A 16,325-nucleotide genomic window follows, 5' to 3' on the forward strand; every position below is an offset into this window, starting at 1 on the left:
TTGATGTATTGGCTTCAACTAGAAGGAGGCAGGACAGGAGAAAAATGTAAAGCAAATGATTAATGAAGAGTCAGGAAAAAATACTGAAAAAGATCCAAGAGGTCACAAGACTGCAATCTGTTAGCCTGGCATGGGGTTCTAATGAATTTGGTTGCAATGCAGAGAGAAGAAGGAAGGAATAAAGAATAGAACCCAATAGTGGGGAAAAAGACGAAAGACCAACTAAGTAGAATCCTAGACCGTCTTCATGCCTGGTCCTGTCTATATGTGTCTGTATGTCTTTGGGTGTCTACCATACATACTTGCCACCAAACACTATAAGTAAAATCAGAAGGAAGGAAAAAGGATTCAGTGGTCCAAAGTTTTCAATATATGCACACAACTTAGTTTGGTCGATTCTGCAAAAATCTGCATGCATTTACACACACAATGGAATGAATCCAATTCAGTCTTCCAGAGATATACTGATGCTGCTATGTGCACAGGAATGAATATTTTATAGGCCTCCAAAGAAATGAGAAAAGCAGATGGATTGCTATATTCCTCATGCTGCCTTCCATCAAGTCACAAATAAAGACAGGAAAAAAATCTAAACTGAATTCTTCACTTCCTAAACATCTCGTCAGCTCAGCAAAGACTACAGGGAAATCTGGGGTCTTATTAAAATCTGTATGGCCAAGGTATTGCTCGCAGATGAGAAAAAAGATGCTTGAAATTCAAATATTCATGGTGGTAGAATTCATTCGATGAGAACTTCAGTGAGCATGAAAATTGGTAATTTTAATTACATTCAAAATAAATTTGAACTATCTCAACTTGCCTGTTTGGGTTCGTCTGATAAATATCTGCTTACTATAGACCACGGTCAGAACTACATAAGTGTTAAAATAGGATGTGAATGTCCTTAGCTGTAAAAAAAAACCAAACAAACCAGGATAATGTGCCCTTGTTTTCAGGAATCCAAGTAAGAAGGCACAGAAGAGCTTGCAGTTGATTTGGGGGAAGAGGTCACGTTAGTAGTACCTTAAAACAGGACTTAAAACTGTTCAGAGCAGTAACTCCCTCCCTAGTTTCCTTGGCTGCTTGTAGGCATCCCAAGAAGACAGTAGCATAGTTTCCCATCTCCCCTCCTGGAAAGCAAAAGGTTAAGGACTACTGTATTTCATCATATAATAGTCACATATTTCCCCTATTTTTTTAAAAAAAGGGGGGGGGGAGAGACTATTTTACAAGGAAACCACTGCATTTTTGTTTCAAAACAATATTTTTTTAAATAAAATAAAATAAAATGATGTTGAAAATAACTTGAGAACACTCCTCTCACCTTCCCACTCACTCGCCCATGCACTCTCTCACCGGGATGCTTCAAGTGGTATGCTTGGAAGGAGATGGTCAGCAAATGGATGGGTGAGTAAGTGAGCTAGTGTGTGGGCAAGTGAATGTGAGGGTGATTCTCTGGGAGGGAGGGCCAGTGGATTAGTGGGCAAAACAGGCAGGCAGGCAGATGGACAAGTAGATGGGGGCTTATTCATGATTTCAGGAGACTTTTGGGATATCTCAGACAGGATCACACTTTCACTAAGACCTGAAGTTCCTTAGGTGCCCTGATGTAAACCTTTGTAGCAGTGCAGTTGCTACCAGAAATCATATTTAAAGACACGCTGGAATATACTGAAGCGGTTCACCATCCATCTTGTTAGGACTTTGTACTTTCCTATTGTTAGAGCTCAGAGTCAGTACATTCTGCTCGATAATGAATAACTTTGAAGTGGAGTCTGTTTCACGGCTATTGAAGCAGGAGAACCAAGCTTTTCTTTCTTCCATTCAGGGGAAAGAAACAAGTCCATTAAAATTGTTAAGGGAAGCTGGTCACAGGAAAGAAGTTGGCACCTGGGAAACTGCTGAGGCCAAAGTGAAGCAGCTGCTCCAGGGCCACTTGGACATTTAATGAGGCCATCTGAACACAATTTCCTCTCTCCCTTGTCTTCACTGTAGTCAGACTATTACAACTTGCAGTTAGAAAGAAAGAAAGAAAGAAAGAAAGAAAATATTTGTTTTTCTTCCTCCCTTCTCTGAACTGTGAGTCCAACTCATTCTGTCATTCAGGATTCCAAAATAATTCCTGATAGAATAGAGAACATGCCAGCTGGCAAGCAGACAACCTAGCCTCAAAAGCAATGTCCTCCGCTCCTGGCATCGTAGTTAATTACTGTATTATAATATGCCATTTTCATTCTCTTAGTCAATCACACAAGAGGCATGCACGTAGAGGCACTCAAAACAAGGTTGTTTGGGGCGGGGGGGGGGGGGGAGCTGATCACTGACAGATAGATTGTTTTTCATTGTGCCTATTTGCAGGGACTTGCCGAGAGAGGGCAAACTACTTTTCCCGCCCATTATTATGCCACCATCCTTAAATAGGAAGATTCCTACAAGCACAGCATGTACATAGAATATATATGCAGTATGTATATAAAAGCCTTTCTTGTACCTGGGAGAGTTTAACTACAATAGTTACACTTTATACTTCTTAGCTTTGATCTTAGTTTTGCTTATTTCTCATTGAGAATGACTGAGAACATTAATCTATCTCATAGTCCTGGTGATCCAGTTTTGCCAGGTCATTTCAGGGGACCTCACAAACTCTCCAGTCTAGTCTTAAGAGACCTCAAGCCCTTCCTTTCTCCTTGTTCTGGGGCTGTGGTTATCAGCCCAGGTCCCCAGGTGTTTGGGCCTACAACTCCCAGAAATCCCAGCCACAGTTTACCAGCTGTTAGGATTTCTGGGAGTTGAAGGCCAAAACATCTGGGGACTCACAGGCTGAGAACCACTGGTCTAGGGTCTCAGTGCACTTCAAAAGAAGGATTCGTGAATGTGTTAAAAACCAAAATGTGTTCTTCTCTATGAAGCATCCTATAGCAACATGAACCTCTGAACCTCATGATGAAGTTTCTGATGGACAGGGGAATGCAGCAGACAGAAATGAAGCTCTCTTCCTATTGGAAAGAGTCTTCAGTTGTTCACAGTGAACACTGGGTGAATAATGATGCCCACTGGCTAGCCCACTCCTAGTGCCAATAGCCTATGTTTTAGTTATGAGAAGTGAGTGGCTTTTAGGTGGAAGTGAAGCACCATTTCTTTCTCCAAAGGACTACTGAACATTTTGTCCATGGGCAAATAACCTCAAGGATTCATAGGTCAGTGGAGGATGTAACCTCTGAAGAAATGCTCCTTCAGGTATTTGGAGGATTGATGGATCAGTTGAAGTTTTTCCTTCCCAACACTCACTGCTCTCATTTAATGAAACGTGACTGTGGTGACCCTCATTACATAAATATATGTGCCATCTGAATCAGGAAATGAAAGATGCTTCTATTTGATTTTTAAACCATGGAAATAAATGCTGCTATCTATTATACGATACAGACTTCTTCTGCTATAAACCTTTCACAAGGCATATACATTTTGGCCCAGCTTGTCTTTTACCAAAGAAAGAGAGAATCCAGTTCAATTGTACACAAAAAAGGGAGCGATGAAGCCAGCATCTAATCTTAGAAGTGGAAATAAGCCTCTCCGGGGAGAGCTACTCCCTGGAATCCTTGGTTGCTGTAGCAACCAGAGGCTATCTCTTGCCAGACTTCAGTAAGCAACAGTAAGCAATGGAAGATGCACAGGTGGGGCTCAGGCAGAGGCAGAGCGGTGAATCGAGGACAAATAAAAGGTATACAGGAATCAGGCAAAAATAGGAAAGTTATGCCTGATGCACCATACATTTTACTGCATGTAAGGAGTGGTAAGAAGATCTACCTACTCTTGATAGCAGCTTTCACTTTTCACTTGGATCACAATTGTCTGGCACAGTGGTTCTCATCCCAGCCTTTGGACCTCCAGTTGTTTTGGACTTTGATTCCCAGAAGTCACAGGCAGCTTACCAGCTGCTAGGAATTGTGGGAGTAGGAGTCCAAAATACCTGGAGGACTAAAGGTTGGAAACTACTGGACTCTAGCACAAGGAAGGTCAATTGTAATCCTCCAGATGTGTATGGACTGCAGCTCATCCAATCCCTCAGCACTATATACTTTGTATTGTCGAAGGCTTTCATGGCCGGAATTACTGGGTTGTCGTAGGTTTTCCGGGCTGTATGGCCATGTTCTAGAAGCATTCTCTCCCAACATTTCACCTGCATCTATGGCAGGCATCCTCAGAGATAGTGAGGAGGTCTGGCAACCTCTGAGGATGCCTGCCATAGATGCAGGCCAAACATCAGGAGAGAATGCTTCTAGAACATAGCCATTCAGCCCGAAAAACCTACAACAACCCACTAGATACTTTGGCTATGACTTTGAGGTCAAAACATCCTAGAAAGATGCTTTGGGACATATATTCCACAATTCATTCCCATTGGACATGTTGGGTAGTGTTAGTGGGAGCAGAGAGCTGAAACATCTGACAGGACAGTGATTCCTTCTTCTGCCTTATACCATGACAGTTTAAGGGGTTTATCTACATTCACTATGGAATGCAATGGAGAACAACATATTTACTCAATGGATTATCTCTCCAGGGACCTTTCACACAACACAATTAGACCACACTGGGCAGTTCCACATTGACTACTTATCAGCCCTGGAAGATTTCAGACAATCTGCCCTCCAGCCAAAGGTGGGCGGGAAGTCCTGAAAGTGCAGTGGCACAGAACCCAGATTGACACTGCCACTCAACTCCCCTTACTGTCCTCTCCCATTCTCCTTATTACAGTAGGTAGCAGGCATGGCATTGGTCCTGTCAGTAGTGTGTTGCTTACAGTAACACTGGGAGGGGAAAGGGAATTGTTCCTTGTCTCCCCTCTCCCTGGTCATCTCATCGCTCTGATCAGCATCACTGCGAGTGACGAGAGACCAAGACATTCAACACCGCACCTGCTGGCTGCCATGATGAGCATCCCTTGTCTTTGGTCTGCCTGAGCCTGAGGAACATGGTATGGCTTTGTAAACATTTGCAAATGTTGCAAAAGGGATTAAATATGACTACGGTGTTGTGTATCAAGGAGGAGAAAAAGAGATATGGGCTGGGCTATTGGTAGGAAAGGCCTTTGTAGCACGCATCCCTGGAGAGAGGGACAGGTTATGATATTCACAGTTTTCCCACTTTCATAGGGATTCTGTGCCCCAAACTCCGCAATGATGGTAAGCGGATTTTATATATGTTGGACATATTTGTTAAACTTGATGTCTTCTTTTCTAGTTAAATGACACTCTCTGTGCAACTGCTCTTGACAGTTCATGTATCCTGCTCAATGACACCACCTGAGTCTAGCATTACAAGAGATCATCCCTAGGTTTCAGGTACTGAAATTTCTGTGTCTGGGGCAGTCCTGACATGACAGCCCTAGCCAAATCTCTCCCTCTTTTAAAAAAATATATACATACAAATAGTTAAAAACTGCAACTAAACAAGTATTAGAGGTTCAATCATCCTTAAAAACTTTCAGTAATATTGAACATTAAAAGTTAAAATCAATCTAAAATTCCCCATTCTTTTATGACCACAAGTGCCTGGCTTCAGTTATCCCTGAAATAGGTTTCACAGGTGAATGGGGCATGGCTTTCAACCAAATATGACTATTAGTGCTACTCACCACTGTACTTCCCTTTTTGGTGTCTTCGTATAAATTTTTGTTCAAAATTAAAATTGACCAGTCAGTCACTTCCTACCTTGAAAAATGGTCTGCATGAGGCTGTCCCAAGAAACAGGCCATGACACACTCCTCAGAGGCTTCATAGAACACTACTGGAATTTGCTTGCTTTTTTTTTTTTTGGAGGAAAAGTGCAGACACTGGGAGGGGGACAGGTAGAGACAGTAGTGTCAGCTCTAGCCTACACATACAGGATGACTTACCAACTACCATGATGTTGAACTCAAATCCTTGCTTCATGGCTTTCCTCCGCATCTGCTCGAGGATGGCATCAATTCCAACATAGGAAAATTCAGCAGCTGGTTTCTCCGGCCGTGCTGGGGCGGCTTGCTTGAGGCTAGCATCTCGAGTGGCATCCATCATGCTGCTTGGGTAGCTGGAAATGGCCTCCGGACCTGCAGAAGAAAAAGAAAAAATATTATAAATATTACATGGTAATAAATAAAAACATTAGTTAATACAGAGCCGATTACACCACTAGAGAGGAGGCTTTTAGATATTTTCTAGTGGCCAGAAGCAAAGTGTAATGAATGAAAGTAAGAAAAATATATCTTCCATTTTAACATATTCATTTATATTCCACCTTCCCCTTCAAAACGGAGATGAGAATTACAGAAATCTAATCTATGAGGTACAAAGTACAAAATAACAGAAGTAAAACATTAAAAAGTTATTTTTCTGTCTCCAAAATGGATTTTAAACATCCCAGATATCTTTGTTGAGTTTTCAGAAGGATTCCTTTGCCATACTGCAACTGTCATGCATAAAAAAATCTGAATTTGCAGAGTATTGGAAAATATCCTGATCTCTTTACAAAAGACTCTCTGGGGATGCTCTTAGCTTCAGTTGACTTTGAGAGGAATAGGAAATGGCACCCATATTCACAATTGCTCAGGATACTGAACCAAAATGAGATGGAAATCAATATTTCATTCATTCCTCTTGTTCCCAATCAAGTAGTCTATCTATATATATGTGAAACCCTATATGCCACACACTACACTTGATGTTAGCCAAAAGACCAAGAAACTCTATACTTTCAAATTCTGTCTTTGTTTTTGTTTGTGGTGGTGGTGGTGCTACCACTGCTCATGTGGTCTGTGTGAAAAATGGTCTCTGCCTTGGCACTGTTGCTCACCCCAAGTCTTAAAAATGCTTCTTGTTCAGTGATTGGAAAGTCCCTCAGGAGGCTTTGCATAACCTCTAAAAAAAACCATAAGACATCCCGTGTCCTTAAGCTTGCAATCTAAAGAGGCATGGAAGAAATGCAGGTAGGGGAGGGGAACAATATCAAAAATATCAGGCACAAGCTGTTAACACCATGAAACTTATATAAGGATGAAATTTAAAGCTGCTGCAGTGCCATCAAGCAGCCAGATGTTGCTTGGTCTTTTCATCTAATGTGCAAACAGTCAGACAAATCAAAGCTAAAAATGCTGAAATGTCTATCTATCCAGCATCACTGATGAAGTAGCCCTGCTTCCCTTCTGTCTCTCCCTCTCTTGATGACCTGGCTGGATCTCTGCTGGATTAGCCAAGGTCAGTGGAGCTGGCTTTTCAGGAACAAGAGTCCTGAGCCAGGACAAAAATCTGGGTGTCTAAATGATGCCAACACAGATGCTGAAGTCTCTTCTAAATTAATTTATTTCCAAATTTTAAATTATTATGGGTTTTTTTAATTCATGTATTTAAGTTATTTCATCACAGGGAAGTTTAGCTGTGCATGTTACTATACAAATACGCAGTATCTGATCATTTTGAAATTTAGAAAGGTTCTTCTCTCAAAGGAACAGTTATACACTACCAAACTGACCACTCACCACTCACAGTCATGCTTTTAAACTTCTCTAGCTTCCCCTCTAATTTAGATGTTGTTCATCTTGCCTAATAGCATATTACACTCAAAGCCTCACTTAATAGAACTGTTGGATACAATGTAGTTCTTCATCATGCTTCATCCTTTCTCAGGATGTGCTAATCTACCACTATTTTAGAGTGTGAATTGATACAAGGTGTTGGATAAGAGAGTTCAGCATGCAAAACCACATATCCCAAATCTAAACTCTGCCCAAATACACATGATGAATTAATTCTTGAATCGAAAAACACACACAGAGAAGAAGCCAAGATGCCATCATTTTTCAAATGGGAGAGCCAAGCATTTGAAGGGAGATCACTATCCTTACACATCACTAGGAAAGAATCATTCCACATGGAAACTATTTGGCCATATGTACGAATGTTTTGTTATCTAACACCCAAACTGCAGGCACTAAGCAAAACAAAGCTAGTTTTCAGCCTTCTCTTTTTTGAATCCAACCCAAAAATAAGAGGAATCAGCCTGTAATCCTGAGGCTTCCCAACTCTGCTTCTCCATGCAAACCCATAAAATACATCTGGGGAATTTTCCTGTATACTATAATAAAAGCCAAAAGTGGTAAATAGGGAAACCAGATTGTGTCTCTACAGATCAATATTCTCTAAAGCATTGGTTTCCAACCTTTTCTTTTTGAGCAGTGACCACTTGGACCAGAACCACTCTCCAACATTAGAACCAAAGGGTTACGAATCAGTTTTTGGTAACTTTAGATTTATTTGAGGTGCTGATTAGAAAACTGCATTGGATAGACCACATCAGCTTTAGTTTCTGATACAGAACATATGCCATCCAGTAGTCACCATCTGCTCGCCCACAGAAAACCATATTTAATAAGCCTCAGCACTATAAGAGGGTTTTGCAAGACTATTTGCTCTTGTTGCAATGGTGTAGCAATGGTGAGGATGCAGATCATATTTTAGTTCTTGTGGACTTGTGCACTTTAGGTTACAGCATGAAACAATATTATCTTTCCAAACTCTTCCCAGTGTCCTTTGCCAGAAATCTCATTGGCAATTATTATTCTGACCACTATCAGTTATCTGTTTCTTTAATAACCTATATCTATGTTACCAAGATATGCAAGATATAGCTTTTAATAGTGGCTGAAATGTACAAGAGAAAAACAACAACAGAGTCATTAAAAGAGTATTCAGTGTAAGAGAAGAACAACCTAACAAGAGCAGAAGTAGCACAAAACCAAACCAAAAGAGTGAGTCTTAACTAAAAATAGCTTCATCTAAACAAACAAATTAAAAATTGGTGGAAAGAAGATCTTCAAACACTGGTAGAACAAAGGCAAGGAGGGAGATGGGATGGCTTTTGGGAGGCAGAAGACTGCAGATGTGATTCTTAAAGAAAAGGCCTGTTCCTTCACTGCCACCAAATGTATGTCAAAAGACTGCAGTATGTGTAACAGCAACCTGACCATAAATCTTGATAGGCCAGCAGACTCATGTGGGAGGACGTTGTGTGTCAAGATCCAGCCTATATATCTTTTTTATTTTTGACAATGTACATCCATTTGGAGCCTTGCCAGCCTATCTCCTACTCCATTTTCAGCTTACTTTTCATTTCCATGTCCCCATAGACTTTGACATTGATGCTGGCTAATGAACACCTTCTGGAAAGCCCCCATCTAAACTGCCCTGTGCCTGAAAATTTCAAGGCAAACAGCTTAGGGAGGTCCCTGAAAAGACCAGTCTGAAATCCTGCCATCCTCAGGCATGTTTCTACTATGACTGTATATACTCCTCTGGCTATGGCATACCCTGCCCACAGAATTTCAAAAATGTAGTTTAAGAAACTCTTAAAACCCCTTCTTTTTTTGATAATTTGTTACACTGTATGCAACAAAAACTACTTATATTTTTTCTTAAAGCAAAAGGTTCTTACTTCATTGTAACAGTTTATCTTCAGTACAAAAACAAACAAGAGATTAGTGGTTATGTGTACAACTAAACTAATGCCATTCCCCTTCCTGCTGCCCACCCTCCCCTTGTTTCTTTGGCAAGGCTTTTCACCATGACTTCATCTTCCTTGTCTTCCCCTAAGACACAAATCATATCCCTTGAAGCACAGAGTTACTCTGAATATTTTAGATTAAATAGCATCATCATCCATTATAGCTGCTAGAAGTGGGGAAATTCTGAGCCAAAAATGTGCCAGTGTTTCAGCGGAAAGTCTGCACAGAAGCACTGACCAATTGCACAGACACCCTACCAGAATTTTCTGTTATGGTGAAGAAGTGTGTCATTAAACCTGCTTGCAACAATGCCAAAATGGTGGTATAGTCAACTACATTCCTTCTGTGTCCTTTGACAGTGCAATGTTTTATTCACATACTGCGAAGTAATCCTAACAGACTTTGGAAGGATTTATTAACTTTGTAAGTATTTTGGGATGGATGGCACACATGTAGGGACAATCTTGGGCTTCATTTGAACAGAAACAAAATTTAATCTTTATCCCCGTTGGAAACAAAAACATCCAAGATGAATGGAAGACATTGTAGTAAGTTACCATTTGATGCCTGTTAAATTGCATCATTAAGCCCAGTGTTTCTAACTACTCAAGTCTGGGAAAGGAAATACTCAAAAATAATTGTACTGGGATCAAATGAAAAGTTTTCTAGATGAGAACTCTGATCTTGCATTGACCTATTTTATGTGTGTGAGACCTCTGCCAGCATAACATTCAAACAACAATCCTTTCTCAGGCATCTTCCTCAGCAACTGGGATACAGAGACATACAGTTTCTCTTGCATGTGTATGTGCCTTCAAATCATCCATGAATTTCATAGAGTTTTCTCAGGCAAGCAAAGTTCAGAGGTGGTTCTACCAGTTCCTTCATCTGAAATATCACCTACAGCACCTGGTATTCATTGGTGGTCTCCCATCCAAGCCTTAATCAGGACTGATCCTGCTTTTTTTCCAAGATCAGACAGGATTTGGTGCCTTTAGGTTAGGACACAGTGTCTCTTACTGGAAGTTTAGATAACTATCATAAGTTATAGCCACTGCTAGTATGAGTAGTAACCATATGATGACTTTATCCTACCTATTATAAGGCTAAGTTGGAGACTCACTCTATCATAATCTAAGGCAGTGGTTCTCAACCTTCCTAATTCTGTGACCCCCTTAATACAGCTCCTCATGTTGTGGTGCCCCACAACCATAAAATTATTTTCATTTCTACTTCATAACTGTAATTTTGCTACTGTTGTGAATCGTAATGCCAATATCTGATATGCAGGATGTATTTTCATTCACTGGACCAAGTTTGGCACAAATACCTAATATGCCCAAATTTGAATAATGGTTGGGGGTGGGGGGGTGGGGGGGTTATTTTGTCCTTTGGTAATTGTAGTTGCTGGGATTCATAGTTCACCTACAATCAAAGAGCATTCTGAACTGCACCAACGATGCAATTAAACCAATCTTGGCACACAGAATTCCCATGACCAACAGAAAATACTGTAATAGTTTGGTGGGCATTGATCTTGAGTTTTGGAGTGTTAGTTCACCTACATTCAGAGAGCAGGAGGAGGGCTTTTGGTAGGAGGATTCGCAGCCTGTTTCCAAAAAGGAAGAGAAGGACAGGGGGAGAGATCTTCAGCCTCCTCTGCCAAAGAGGTTCCTAAGACCATTTAGAAATATGTATTTTCTGATGGTCTTTGGGACCCCTCTGAAGTCTCCCTCGTGACCCCCAGATTGAGAAACACCTCAGGGATCAAATTCCACAGTTTAGTTCTGTGCTGGGTGAATCCTATAACAACCTTTCATCTGTCCTCAATACTCCACCACTGAGTTTTACCGGGTGACATTCCACATCATGCATACTTCCATGAACTTCAAGACATACCCCTAATTCACTTTCTTCTGAACTAAAGAAAACCAAGTTAGCATTTTTTTTTTGTCTTCCTAGGGGAGATTACCCCTAGGAAGAAAATAAAATACTAACTTGGTTCTCTCCAGGCAAATGATTATCTCAGTTGCCCTGGTCTGCTGCTTTTTGTAACCCTACATCATCTTTGAGATGCAGAGACCAGAACTGTACACAGTACTCCAAATGTAAATAGACAGTCAGCAAAAGCACCAGATTAGCAGAGTTTCTAACTCCATCCCCAATTATTCTAAATCTTACTTGTTGCAGTCATATGTCAGCTCAACAGTTTCACTGAACACCCAATACATACGACCCCATTCCTTTCCTGGTCACTCACTACCAGTTCAGACCACATATGCATATAGATGAAGTTATTATCATAATCATTGAGTAGCACTTATCTGAAATGCTTGGAACAAAAAGTGTTTTGGGTTTCCCCCCTCCCCAGATTTTGTAATACATATTTGCATATAGATGCTTAGTGAAATATCTTTGAGATGGGACCCAAGTCTAAACACACATTTCATTTATGTTTCATATACACCTTATACACTAGTCTGGAGGTAATTTTATTTTTAGTAATTGTGCAAGAAACAAAGGTTGTGTACACTGAGCCATCAGAAAGCAAAGGTGTCACTTCTTCAGCCACCAATATGGAAAATTTCAGATTTTGAAGTGTTTTGTGTTTTGGAATTCCAGATAAGGGATGCTCAACACTTTAAGGAACTGACCTATAGCCTGCAGCTCCTTGGGAGTTTTTTGCCATCTCTTTTCGCTATGCTTAAATAATGTGATGCCATCTTAAGGAATATACAGGGGTGAGCTGGATTAAGTACATCCAACTCACTCCTCATTCCGGATCATTCTTGAACAAGTTAGAGCACACCAGTCCTAATACTAATTATCACAATTTACAATTCTCAACTGAGAGAAAAAACAAGTTATTCCCAATAATAGTTATTTAATTCATGGGGGGGGGGGGGACCTTAGCATTTTCTCAGAAATAGAAAAACTATGCTTAGAGCACAGTGGTTTGTACTCAAAAGTTTTATCTGCTACTTGCTAGTACCTGACTGCTAAAAGCAGAAGAATAAATATTTCTTCAGAGAGTTCCAGGAAAAGCCAGAGCAAACCACAAATAAACCATATTTTTTTAAAAAACATGGCATCAATTCAAACTTGACTAGATTTGCCAGTATCCTCAGGGGATACTATCTCCCGCAGGTATCTGCCCAGAGTAATTGTAAACATGATGTTAAAGACAGAAATTCAAAACAGATTTAGAAACTGATCTAACTGCCCTAAAACCCAGACACCCAAGAGGCAGAAGGAATGTCCACGTATGTGATGTCTGGCTGCTGTCATGTGGGACAAAATGAGCATTTTTCATTGAAGAAAATCGCTTTTATTAGAAGCTACAAAACATATTTCTCAGAATTAAACCTATATTGAAATACATTATTTGAGTTGTTCTAAGTTTTTTAGACTGTATGGCCATGTTCTAGAAGCATTCTCTCCTGACATTTCGCCTGCATCTATGGCAGGTATTCTGAGAGGTTGTGAGGTCTGTTGGAAACTAGGAAAATTTAGGTTTATATGTCTGTGAAATGTCCAGGGTGGGAAAAAGAACCAGTATTTAAAATAACTCTAAAATCATAACAGTAAATAAAGAACAACACTCAAAAACAAAGGAACTCCAGACAAGAAACAACCAGGGACAGCTAATCACCTCTCAACAAAGAATTCCCTCAGACAATAAGAAGCCACACCTTGAAACTGCTAGGCCATTAAATGCTAATCAAGGTGGCCAATTGAAACATTCACACCTACCTCGAACAGACAAGAGATCTTTCTCCCACCCTGGACATTCCACAGATAGATAAAACCCCATTTTATTAGTTTCCAACAGACCTCACAACCTCTGAGGATGCCTGCCATAGATGCAGATGAAATGTCAGGAGAGAATGCTTTTGGAACATGGCCATAAAGCCTGAAAAACTTGCAACTAACCAGTGATTCCAGCCATGAAAGCCTTCGACAATACATTATTTGACTTTAGCAAACCTTTCTTTAAAGAACAGAAAGACCTGAATATGTATAACACACACATACCACAGTGCTTTATCTACTTGCTTAATATCTTTATCGCTTAAAGCAGGGGTCCTCAGACTAAGGCCCAGGGGCCGGATATGGCCCTCCAAGGTCATTTACCCAGCCCTCACTCAGGGTCAACCTAAATCTTAAATTACTTGAAAGCACACAAACTTCCCACTGAAATACTAATAAGTTTTGTCGAAGGCTTTCATGGCCGGAATCCATGGGTTGTTGTAGGTTTTTCCGGGCTATATGGCCATGTTCTGGAGGCAATTTTTCTCCTGACGTTTCGCCTGCATCTATGCCAAGCATCCTCAGAGGTAATGAGGTCTGTTGGAACTAGGAAAAATTGGTTTATATATCTGTGGAATGGCCAGGGTGAGACAAAGGGCTTTTGTTTGCTGGGGTTAGCTGTGAATGTTTCAGCTGATCACCTTGATTTGCATTCAATGGCTTGGTAGCGCCCGGGTGGAATCTTTTGTTGAGGGTGATTTCATGTGCCTGATTGTTTCCCCTCTGTTGTTTTTCTGCTGTAATTTTTGAGTTTTTTAATACTGGTAGCCAGATTTTGTTCATTTTCATGGTTTCACTGCAGACTACTTCAACCAGAGAAATCAGAGAAATCAGCCATAGCAGAGCACCTGATGAACCAACCTGGACACAGCATATTATTTGAGAACACAGAAGTGCTGGACCACTCGCACAACCACCATGTCAGACTACACAGAGAAGCCACTGAAATCCACAAGCATCTGGAGAATTTCAACAGAAAGGAAGAAACCATGAAAATGAACAAAATCTGGCTACCAGTATTAAAAAAACTCAAAAAGGCGAAATGTCAGGAGAAAAATTGCCTCCAGAACATGGCCATATAGACCGGAAAAACCTACAACAACCCACTAATAAGTTTATATATATATTAATTGTTCTTCATTTTAATTATTGTAGTGTTATTAAGTGTTTTTTGCACTACAAATATGGTATGTTCAGTGTGCATAGAAATTCATTCATGTTTTTTTCAAATTATAATCCAGCCCTCCAACAGTTTGAGGGACTGTGACCTGGCCCTCTGTTTAAAAAGTTTGAGGACCCCTGGCTTAAAGCAGAGGAGAAAATGTTATACGGAGTGGTGGGGTAGAACACTGTGGGTGTGTGAAAACCCTTTGAGGTTGCCTTTTTTTAATTAGAAGTGCCTTCTGAAAAGGCGTATAAAGACACATTCTTATGCAGGATATACCTTTATTTGAAAATATATGCTAGAGATAAATAAGTAAATCCCAAAATGTTAAACAGGCCACAAATGTTGTGAGTGTAAAACAACAGATGAGCAAAACAGAGAGCTCAAACAGATCTGAGACCATCAAAATGAGTGACAACATTCAGTCCCACACAAACACCTTATGACTATGCAAAACATTTAAAAAGCCCTCAAAAATCCAAGCCCCCACCTAACCTGGAGGTGCGGTTTGAGGTATAACCTAAAAAGATGACCCACTAATAACTGCAAGTCTTTTCATTCCAGATTGTATCTTGCTAACACTACTAAATACTCACCAGTTGCCTAAGAGCATATCAGGCCTTGACATATATACAAATACCTTGCAAAATGTTGTTGTCCTAGTTTTTTAAATTTTAACAGTGAGTTAGGCAACGGGAAATTAAGAATACAAAAGTAATCTAATTAAAGGCAAGTGGTTAAAGCAGGAGTGGGAGTCCTGTTGTGTTCCAGATGTCATTACACTGTGATTCTGAGCGTTCCTCACCACTGGCCATGCTGGCTTGGGTTATTGGGCCATGCTGGGACATGGTTTCTATTTCTAGATTACACTAACAAGAAAAAATGAGTTCGTTCCCAAAAACCATTCTCAAAATATGAACTTAAATTATGCACACAGAGCAGCTCCCCATCCCCCTCAAAAGTATTTCTGAACTTTATTTTGGCCTATGAGGCTTTTGGTTTCAACATGCATATACAAGTTCGGATTAAAAAGCAGATACATTCATATATTGATCAAACACTGTTTTTAACCTTTGTGCAGCATTACTATGGAGATACTGCTTATATTTTGAGGATGACAGATGAGGCACGAGGAATTATGACCAGTACATGAAGTTTTGCCACATAGAAATGCTTTGCAGTGGCCTCCACATGTATTTAAATTGGCCTCAAAGGTCACATGTATCATTCATGAAAATATCTTCTGTTCCTTCCATGGCTTTGCCCATTTCTACCACCACCATCTCAGTTTCAAAGAGAGAAAGCAACGTGTCCCAAGGTTATGCTAAAAGTATCACTTAGGTCTCTCTGGTTCTGGTACTTGTGGGAATTCATGTCCAGGTTAGAATGTACACTATTTATTTATCTATCGTGTCATCAGCAACCATTGTATTACAATTCTAACAGAGCAAAACAAACACAGAGATTAAAAAGAAAAGGGGGGAAAAAGGAAAAAAACACACAGATTTTGCAAAATTGGTATTTGGTTAAATGTCCTTTGACCAGTATCTGGCCACTTGGAGTGCCTCTGGGGTTGCCGCAAGAAGGTCCTCCATTGTGCATGTGGCAGGGCTCAGGGTGCATTGCAGCAGGTGGTCAGTGGTTTGTTCTTCTCCGCACTCGCATGCCGAGGATTCCACCTTGTAACCCCATTTCTTAAGATTGGCTCTGCATCTCGTGGTGCCAGAGCGCAGTCTGTTCAGCGCCTTCCAAGTCGCCCAGTCTTCTGAGTGCCCAGGGGGGAGTCTCTCATCTGGTATCACCCATGAATTG

At 40.5% G+C, this 16,325-nt stretch overlaps 1 protein-coding gene across 5 annotated transcripts in view; it reads right to left on the bottom strand.

Annotated features, from left to right (window-relative positions):
• The window catches only part of SEPTIN9 (septin 9), a 259,663-nt gene that overhangs the window by 22,923 nt on the left and 220,415 nt on the right, over nt 1-16,325 (bottom strand). For all 5 annotated transcript variants that reach the window (XM_060764567.2, XM_060764569.2, XM_060764568.2 and 2 more), the window contains one exon: nt 5,900-6,091. In XM_060764567.2, coding sequence (XP_060620550.2) covers nt 5,900-6,091 — 192 coding nt within the window. The remainder of the gene's footprint in view (nt 1-5,899; nt 6,092-16,325) is intronic.

This window comes from Anolis sagrei, chromosome 2, assembly GCF_037176765.1.
Source record: "Anolis sagrei isolate rAnoSag1 chromosome 2, rAnoSag1.mat, whole genome shotgun sequence".
Classification (NCBI taxonomy): domain Eukaryota; kingdom Metazoa; phylum Chordata; class Lepidosauria; order Squamata; family Dactyloidae; genus Anolis; species Anolis sagrei.